Source organism: Vicia villosa, linkage group LG5, assembly GCF_029867415.1.
Source record: "Vicia villosa cultivar HV-30 ecotype Madison, WI linkage group LG5, Vvil1.0, whole genome shotgun sequence".
Classification (NCBI taxonomy): Eukaryota; Viridiplantae; Streptophyta; class Magnoliopsida; order Fabales; family Fabaceae; genus Vicia; species Vicia villosa.
In genome coordinates this window covers 143,895,051-143,905,395 of record NC_081184.1, presented here as the reverse complement: position 1 = coordinate 143,905,395, position 10,345 = coordinate 143,895,051, and the positions used below count along the sequence as shown (strand labels likewise).

General features: G+C 26.3%; 1 protein-coding gene across 1 annotated transcript; it reads left to right on the top strand.

Annotated features, from left to right (window-relative positions):
- Nucleotides 1-1,022: 1,022 nt before the first annotated feature.
- Nucleotides 1,023-1,412, top strand: LOC131605652 (auxin-responsive protein SAUR32-like). Its single transcript, XM_058877984.1, has 2 exons — nt 1,023-1,309; nt 1,397-1,412. The coding sequence occupies exons 1-2, from the start codon at nt 1,023-1,025 to the stop codon at nt 1,410-1,412; spliced, it is 303 nt and encodes a 100-aa protein (XP_058733967.1).
- Nucleotides 1,413-10,345: the final 8,933 nt, after the last annotated feature.

Below are 10,345 nucleotides of genomic sequence, written 5' to 3'. Positions count from 1 at the left end.
ACATTTTTATGAGACAGGGAGAGTATTTATAAAGAGAGATGGTTTGAAACGGCCATTTTGCCTATTCATTTGTCAAACTTTCTAACCTAACTAATCTCTATTTGTTCAAACACTTCTTAAAAAGCAAGGCCTAATGAATCCTTCACGTGGCAATAATAGAAAAACAAAAAGTATCCTATGCAACACAAGAAACCTAAATATAAAAAAATGTATATGAATTAATTCTTGTCTGGCTATAGTGTAGTTTTTGCTCAATTAAGACAAGGAAAGAAATAGCCGGACATCCGTACATGTATGTTTTATTTTTTTGAGATATTGGTACATGCATATTTTGATCCAACGGCTAGGATTGAAATATGAAAATAAAATAGTATAAAAGGATGCTGAGTGGTGAGTGACAATAATAATCGGACAAATGTGTATATTTTAATTTTTGTTTGGTTCTTGATGTCTAAATTTAAGTGCTCCATTCGTGTCGTCATTTTACAATGATTAAGATTATTGTAAGTCTATTAAACTGATGCCATAATTAAAAAGAATAAAATTCAAAAGAAAATGATAAAGTTGATCCCCACTCTTTTTTCTTGTGCTGCTCATTACCCTAGTTGTTAATCACAGGTATCACTGCTATTTATAGTTCATTTACATAGGATGTTGCAAATTCGAACTTGTATTTCTGCTGTCTGATTGTCTGATGTTTCTGCATAGCTATCAATCATTTAATTGATTTGATTTAACGGAATAATCAGACGAGATTTATTCATTCACATTTAAATTTCAGTGGAAAAAAATTCGTTGAATTCTAGAATGGGACGGTAGTGGTCACTCCCCCACTTAATAGCCTGCAGACCCCACCAAGCAATTGATTCCGTAACACGTAGTACAAACGCTATACACACAAATCACTGACTATTTCTTTTTAAATAGGAAACTATACCGGCCTCCACCTTACCAGTTTCTTTTCCTCTTTCCTTCATCACTTTGGCAATTCAGTGAACAAGTAGAGCTATCTATCTCACAAGATGAAGGTGAAGAAGGGATGTGTAGCAGTTCAAGTTGGTTCTGAGGAACAAGGTGATGCTACTGTCACTGATTCTCAAAGATTTCTCATCCCTATTTCATATCTTTATCATCCTCTTTTCAACAATCTTCTAGACATGGCTTACGAGAGTTACGGCTACAACACTCATGGCCCTCTCAAGCTACCTTGTTCGGTTGATGACTTTCTTCACCTACGGTGGCAGATTGAAAAAGAATCAACACCTCACCACCACCATCATCATCACCATCACTATCTACCTTACGCCTTGTATTTCATCTCTTGTTAATAATAATAATACTCACTTTTCTGTCGTTGTGCTACTGTGTCTTTTTTTTTTGTTTTAATATTTTTCAGTTCTCTTGTTCTTTAATCTTAGTTATAGATGAGAATGAGATGACACTCTTTTTGTATTTAATAAAAATACAATAGAAATACTACTATGCTTAGGAATAAATCTTCACGTGTAATGATAATTATAAGGCTTTATGCTGCTTTAGCACACAGCAACTTGCAACTAATCATAAGGCCGTCTATGATTAGCCATGAAGTTTTTGTTGTCACTCTCCTCTGTATGTTTCGCATAACCATCTAACATGATTAATAATTTGAGATAAAGAGATAATAAAAAATTTAATCCTTTTTACTCTGCTATTTATAAATCACACATTTTACGCTTATAAAAAAATTGTAATATATATAATTAATGGGTATGCTTTCTATATTATTATTATTATTATTATTAGATTATTAGAGTGCGATCCATTTTTATTTTATCCCTCGTAAATATTACACAAGTCAAATTAGTCCCTCACAAAAAAATAAACCCGACTTAATCTCTTACAAAATGTAATCGAATCATATTAACTCTTCTGTTAATATTTTTTTCAAACCGATTTTGTCCTACTTTTAAGTCGGTTTTTTTCATACTTTTACATCGTGAGTGGACTGTCACGTTGGTTTTATTTTTTATTTTTCATTTTTAAATACTAAATTGATTTTTATTTTTATATCATTTTTAAACAATTATGAATTGATAGTATCAAAAACTATGAATTAATAATATCAAAAAAGTTAAAATTGTTTCTTATAAGGAATCAAAGGTCTTTAAAAGACATCTATGTGTCTTTACCACTAGGATGATGTACATTCATAACAAGTAATTCCCATAATTTCTATTAATATTAATAAATTCTGTACATAAATTTTTACACATGATGTCTCAAACCCAAATTCCTCTAGGTTAAATGATATTCATTTTACAACATGACAAATCAATTTCTAATGTTAATGAATTGACTATCATTTACCACTAGAAAAATCAATTTTTATTGTTACTAAAGTGACTATTATTTACAACAAGACAAACCAATTTCTATTATTAATAAAGTGACTATCATTTACAATTATACAAATCAAATCCTATTGTTAATAAAGTGATTATCATTTACAACTAAACAAATCAATTTCTATTGTTAGTAGAATAACTATCATTTATAATTAGACAAATTAGTTTCTATTGTTAATAAAGTGATTATCATTTACAACTAGACAAATCAATTTCTACTGTTAATAAATTGACTATCAATAACAACTAGACAAATCGATTTCTATTGTTAGTAAAGTGATTATCATATACAAATAGATAAATTAATTTCTATTGTAGTAAATTGACTGTCATTTTATCGGAAGGAGTTTGGGTTATAGACCCTATTGATACAAATTTTGTATTTTTTGTTTTAAATTCAGAATTATTTAAGATTACTCAAAATCATGAGAATTACTTATCATGAATTTCCATTGGTCTGGTGGTAAGTACGTAATCAATTTTGTATTTAAAAAATCAAAAAATAAATAAAATCCAATGGTTCGGTATCTATTATTATTATTATTATTATTATTATTATTATTATTATTATTATTATTATTATTATTATTACACTCATCTCTCTCCTAAGATCTATTGAAAATACAGTAAAATTAGGTTTTTTAAAAATACTATAAAATTTGATTTTTTGAAAATACCGTAAAATCGAAATTTTCCAAAATGACAATGAAATTGTTTTTTCCAAAATTACAAAAAAATCAAGGTTTTTGAAAATACTGTTAAATCGAGATTTTTGAAAAGATAGTAAAATCTTGTTTTTAGAAATACAGTATAATTGAGTTTTTCCAAAAATACAGTAAAATTGTGTTTTGAAAATACAGCAAAATTGAGTTTTGTAAAAAATACGAATAAAAATTGACTGTTTTTCTTTAAATATAGTAAAATCAATTTTTTTTCAAAAATATAGTAAAACTGAGTTTTGTTGGAAATACGAAAAAAAAATTGAATTTTTAAAAAAATACAGTAAAATAAAAAAAAATTCTCGAAAATATAGTTAAAAAATCTAGTGTTTTTTTTTTTGAGAAATAGGAAATATTGATTATATTTCTGAAAACGTAAAACAAATATTCTATACAAAATATTTATTTAAAAAATGAATTCATTAAAATTAATATTTTTGCTGAATGTATATCCATCCATTAAAAAATCTAAATGGATTGATTGAATGAATTTTATTCTTAATGGATGAATTGGATTTGATATTTGGGAAAAGCTAACATGTGCCCCAAGGGCACAAGTTAATGAAATATTTATAGAAATATTTTATTGGAACGCGTGCATTCAATATTTATCGAAATTTTAAATTTGACTTTATTACATTTAATTACATTTAAGTTTTTCTAATTATAGTATCCTTAACATGTGCCCTTAGGGCACATGTTAGCATGACCCTTGATATTTTTAAGGGAGTTTAAGTGTATTGTTAATGGACTAATACATTATTTTAATCCATCAATTAACAATTCAATTCATATCCATCCAAATTATCCATTTTACCATTCTTAATTTGCAAATCTTAGAACGAGAAAAATGGAGTGAAACTAAGAACGATGGAGGAAAATGAAATAGAGTATATTAGAGTCTATTTTTTTTTTGAAATAAAAGATGGTATTAGAGTCTATTAGAGTCTATTTTATTATTTGATATTTGATAATGAAACAAAACAATTTTTTTCACTCCACCCAAATAAGGGTGAGATGAAACAAATGATAAGAGATACCCTACTCCATTCAAGTTTCAGCAATCTAAATAATAAAATTTTATTTTATTTCATTTCATTAAACTCTATTAAATTACATTTGATCAATTCAAACAAAATTTTATTTAGTCAACGTTTTTGCTTTTCCTCCGAATTCATTAATGGCATATTTGATTTTGAGGTTTTTTCTTATTAAATATAACAATGTGCTAATAAGAAGTGGGCCAGGATCTGGCACCGGCCAATGATTGATTATGATTGTCGTATAGGATTAGGACCAATGATTATCACAATTGAACAGTAAAACAACAAGCTTGTTTGCGTTTGGTACATCATACAATATAATAAAGCAAGATGAGTTCTTTGGCAAGTTTGTCATGTGTCATCTTTTTAGAAGCATTATCATTTTAAAATTTGCTATTAAAAATTTGCTATTAATAGTAATTTTCCTATAATTAAATTTAATTATTTAATTATTATTTAATTAATTATTTCACTAATTTCTAACTACTATTTTTATTATTTATTATTTATGATTCATTATTCAATAATTGGCCATGAAAACAAACAAAAATCCGGCTGATTTACATAATCTAATGTAATCTCTGTATTTTTTTTATTATTGAATAATTTCTTTATTGTTCCTAACTAGTACTATTTTTATTGTTTATTATTCATTATTCATTCATACTAATAATAATTGATTAATTTAGATCTTGAAAACATTAAAAAAGAACTCCAATTTGATTTCTCAATACATAAATGAATTATTTGGGACACTGAGAACAAATAAGTCTGATCACTTCCAAATTGGTTTTCCAATACAAACAATTCCGCCCGTAAATTCAAACAACACCGTCGGTTCTTTTTCAAAATGAGTTTCTAAATGCAAGTTCTTCTCATCATCAATGTCATTTCTTCAATTTTCCAGGTAATTCAATTCAATTTCTGTTGACTTCAATTATATAAATAGGGCAAATTTCTTCTCCTATTTCACACTTTTTTTCGTTTCTTCCATCTCTGGCAAAATTGGGGAATTAACAATGGTTACTAGGATTGAACAACATCAAACGATATCACTTTCAATTCTTTTGAAGCGCGAATCGATGAGTGAGGAAATTGAGAAACCTAAAATTGTTGATGGTCAGGGCAAAACAAAAAAAGGATAGAATTTTACATTGCTGAAATCTGAGTGCCAGAGAATGGTTTCTGATGGATTCTATAAATATTATGTTTATGGGGTATGATATTTAATGTTTCTCATACTTTGTTGCTTAGGGAATTTAATTTGATGTATATATATATATGTTTATAGAAGTGATTATTTATAGAGAACTTATTAAGCCTAAGATGTAAAACCTAAATTATATTTATAAAAATAATTTTTGTTTGAAATACTTATAGTAGCTACATGATTAGTGTTCAGAAAGTTTAACTGAATCGGCACTAAAGTCAGTATTGCATTGCGATGTTTGGTTATTTCGTGAACATGATATCAATTGATTCAATTTCCAATTGCTATGTTTGGTTAAGCTAGAATTAATGATCCAATTTACGTGAATGAACTGTGTATACTTTTAAATTTTTTGTCGTGTTATTTTTATATTTTTGTCATTGATTATGATTCTTAAAATTGCTTCTAATGTTTAATTTTATTATATAGGCATTTCATGATATCATGAATGAAGGGGGCTGGACTAAAAGATATGACTCAGTTCTTGATGGAGCACAGATTTATCTTTCCACTTCTGCTATCTATTAGTTAGACACTCCAAGACTTAATGTCGAAATTTTAACTGTTTTTTTTCAATAGGCAGTAGAACAGTCCTAGGAAGTGATCCATTAACTTGACCGAGGAAGTTATGAAAATGATATCGTTAGAAGTTCGTGAACGGTTATTGGACCATGTACATCAGGTAGTTCTTGAACTCACTTGCTCTTCAAATTTAAAGCTAGAATTTGTGATAGAGTTTGTTGTAGGATTAGATGAAAGTGTTGACTGTAAAATCTGATGTTAGCTTAAAATTTGAGGAGTAGTTAATTATTCGTGGGTTAGATTTAAGTTAATTATGTGTTAGATATTTAAATGTTTTGAACTCACTGAGTATTTTATTTATGATTCATTTTCTAATATCTATTTTTCTTTTTCTTTCATTTCTGTTTTTTATTGTGTTTTATCAGTATTTGTTTTTGTAAATTTTTCATGTATAATGAGGTGTTAAAAGACCGATACAAAATAAAGACAAAGAAAATTAAGAAATTAAGTGTCCAACATATTCTATTTAAATATTCTGGAGCCAGCAACCAACATATTTTGCTAACAATTTTCAACTCATTGGAAAATCACTTTCGTTAAAATTTTGATAATTGATTAAATCTTATAAATAATAATAAGTATTTGAATGATGTTAGCCTGTACATATTAAGACTTCACCAATCATAAAAATTTCATGCTTAGAAGATTTGTCATTTTCAAGTTGTTAATGTTAGAACATCTCCAATGGTGCAACTTACATTTGAGTTTTTTATGGGACCCACTAAGCCACATCATATTAAAAGAATTTATTTAATTTTAACACTTTAATAAAAATCTGATATGGGTCCCACAACTTTACCTCATAACTTAATTTGATTGGGTACTACAATCTTTTAGTTGTTGCATTGCAATGCAACTCTATTATGACATGACAAATTTTTTAAATATTTAATTATTAAATTAATGGTACATGTGGAGAACTCAATAGAAGAAACTACCATTGGAGATGACCTTATGGGAGAAGCTGATTTGAAATCATCACATTTAATACTTGATCTTATTTTTTAAAGACCCCATCAAATACTAATATGGACTACTACTTTTATTTTCTATGGTTTTATTTTGATTTCTATAATTCTTGAGAAATTTCTCCACAAAATAGAAAAGATGCGCTACTCATTTGATTGTTTTTTTTTAATATTAAATTCTTTATATAATTCATGCAATAAAAATTACATAATGATCTTACTTCATTTTTATAATAATCTTAATATTTCCTTTTGACTTTTACTATTTTGCATTTTCCTTTTGACTTTATAATATAATTACTTTTTGAAATATCAAATAATAATTTGATGAGTGTTATATAAATCATTGAGTCGTGTATTATAGCTAATAAATATGTGAATTGTTGTGATTTTTTTAATATTAACTATATTGTGATCCAATGCATTGAGATATTTAAATAATTTTAGTTATTTATAAATATTATTATATGTTTAAAATAAATATTAAATAATCATAAACGAAAAACAATTATATTTTGAATAATGAAAAGTGAAAAAAAATTAAAAAGATCTTTAAAAAATTATTACTTTTTTTTTAAAAATTATTAACATATTTTTTAGAGTTCATCTTTCAATTAATATTGTTTTTATAATAAGATTCAATTTAGGGTTTTCAGCGGTTTAATAATTTATCAATTATTAATTTAAAAATAAAATATGAAATTCATTTTAAATTTTTAGAGTATATTGTTTAAAAAAGTATTCACATTGTATGAATGTAAATCATTAACCTTTTATTAAAAATACTATATTCTATTTAAATCTCAAATATATTATAATTATGGGGCTAACCTAGTTCCCCATTTTTTTGGTTCTGTTTGTAATATCTTCTCTTTTTTCAATATATGAGCCTTATTTAAAAAAAAATTATAATTATTAATGAGCTATTAATAATAAATAAATAAATATTTAATTGTGTAATTAAAAGAAAATGCAATCTTTCCAAAAATAATTGAAAGATACTCTTTAATTTGTTATTGTATAAGTAGAAGATATTGACACATAAATTTGTTAGTAAATTCATATTTTTATGAGAGGATCAAAAGAAATAAGTGCCAATATTTATCTAGATGTTCAGTTATTATTTTTATATCAGTTATGCCAACTCAAAATATTCAATTATTTTAAAAAAATTTGGTGCAACTATTTATAATGGTTCAATAATACAATCAAGATTTTCTTTACAATAAAGATTATATAATCATTGTTAAATAATTAAATTATTTATTTCATATGTACCACTAATAAGAAATTTTAACATAAGAAATTTTATCCCGTGTTGCACAGGTACCTACTAGTATATTCTCTAAATTTCATTCATACTATCACACTACTTGTGCTTTACATATTCTCCATGTTTGGCATAGGAGATAAATTAAATAAACACGTGTTTCACTAATTTTTTAATATTATTAATAGTTAAAAATATATTTTTAAATTTTCTTATCATTATTATTTTTTTATTTCTCTAAATTTTTCAATAAATAACAATAAAACAAAAATATATAGTTAAAAAATAAAGTAAGAAGAGGGTTAATTTGATATTTTATTTTAGACACAATTAACTGATTAAGTGACATTGATTTAGTTTTATGTCTGAATATATAGAGTGGTGAATATATAAAGATACAATGTCTTATTTTTGGAGGTTTTGTGCAAGGTCCTCAATTTAATCATGGTTGAACTATAATAAAATTTATAAGAATTTTATTTAATCATAGTTTGACTGTGACAAATATATAACGAAGTCCTATTTAATCATGGTTTAACTATGGTGAAATTTTGAGTAATGTGTTATATTTAGGAGCGATAGACTAAGACAAGTTAAGCTTTGTCAAGCTTATATGTAATCTGCTAAAATATTTAAAGTCTAATTCTGGTCTATAATATATCATATATTTATTTTTAGGTTTTGAGTCTAACCTTTTCGAAGGTTTGATTGATGAGTTTGTTTACTTAAACGCATATTTTATTTGAATATATGTAAATAAGTAATTTAACTTTTGTTTAAAGTAAATTAATAAATTAAAATGTAAGACTAATTATTTGTTTGTATTGACTTATCCAATCTTACCTAGTAACATGATCGAACCTATGAAAACAAATTATGACATTGTTTATATGATTTTTTTCAACTCATTTTTACAAATTTTTCAAATTAACTAAGCTTTTTTTATTCTAATTCAAATAACAAAATAAAATAAATTAAAATAAAATAAAATAATAATAGTAATAATAATAGTGAAGTTTTTTATATTTATTTTGATAGACCGACCCAATATGATTAAAATTTTTTTTTTGACATGTGACCTAACTTTTTAAACTAAATAGACTTATAAAAAACATGTTTTTTCTATTTAAAAAAAAAGTTAACTCTAACTTGAGTTTGTGACGGCTACAAGATAGATATCTCTTAATTGGTCTGACTTATTATCACCCTCAATTATAGTCCTTAGTGCCGACTTTGCTTATATAATAATATCTTAAGTTTATCGTGGTCTTAAAGCATGAGTCATCTATTGCTTTCAATATTCTATAATCATTGACTTGTTGCATTCAATCAGGGGTGTTCAAAAAATTTGGTTTTCCATAATTGATCCAAAACCAAACTGTTCCATTTTTAAAAACCCAATCCATATATGTAAAAAAACAAAATTGAATCCAATTAATCCAAAAACAATAAACCGGTTACCATTTTGTCAATTGGTTTATAAACCAATTTATATCTCCTTCACCGAAGCAACAACAAAAGTTTCCTTTATCATCATTTTGTGAACGGATTTACAAACCAGTTTCTGTCTGATTCAATTGCCTTTTTTCAATCGTTTTTGAATGATTGCAAACACTGCAATTCTCTCCAAGTCTCTATAATTGACTGTGTTTTATGTGAATCAATTTCACTGTGTTTCTCAATCATTTTTGTGAATTGCTTGCGTGAATAGTTTGTCAAGTGTGTCCATGTCATTGCTCGAGTTGTGTAGCATTCTTAGAATCGGCGACATCGAGATTCAATGATGAACCTCAAATAAAATATCAGTTCAGTGGTGGTGTTCTTCGAACCGACTATATTCAACGACGACACTCAATATGGAGGTGTTCTCAGAACTAGCGATATTCAATGACGTCACTCAATGTGGTGGTTTTTTCAGAAGTGGTGATATTCAAAGAAGTCATGTCGTTCAGCGGTGTTGTTCTCGAAACCGATGACAATTGACGATGCTCACAGAAACTACGGCGTTGTGTTCACAGAACATGAACCTGTTTGTGGTTTTATTGTTTTTGACTGAAATTTTGCTTTTAATTAAATCCGGTTGTGAACCAGATCCAAACCGATTTAAACCAATTTTATAAAATAATGATTTGGTTCTGAACCATAACCAAAAATATGGTTTGGTTT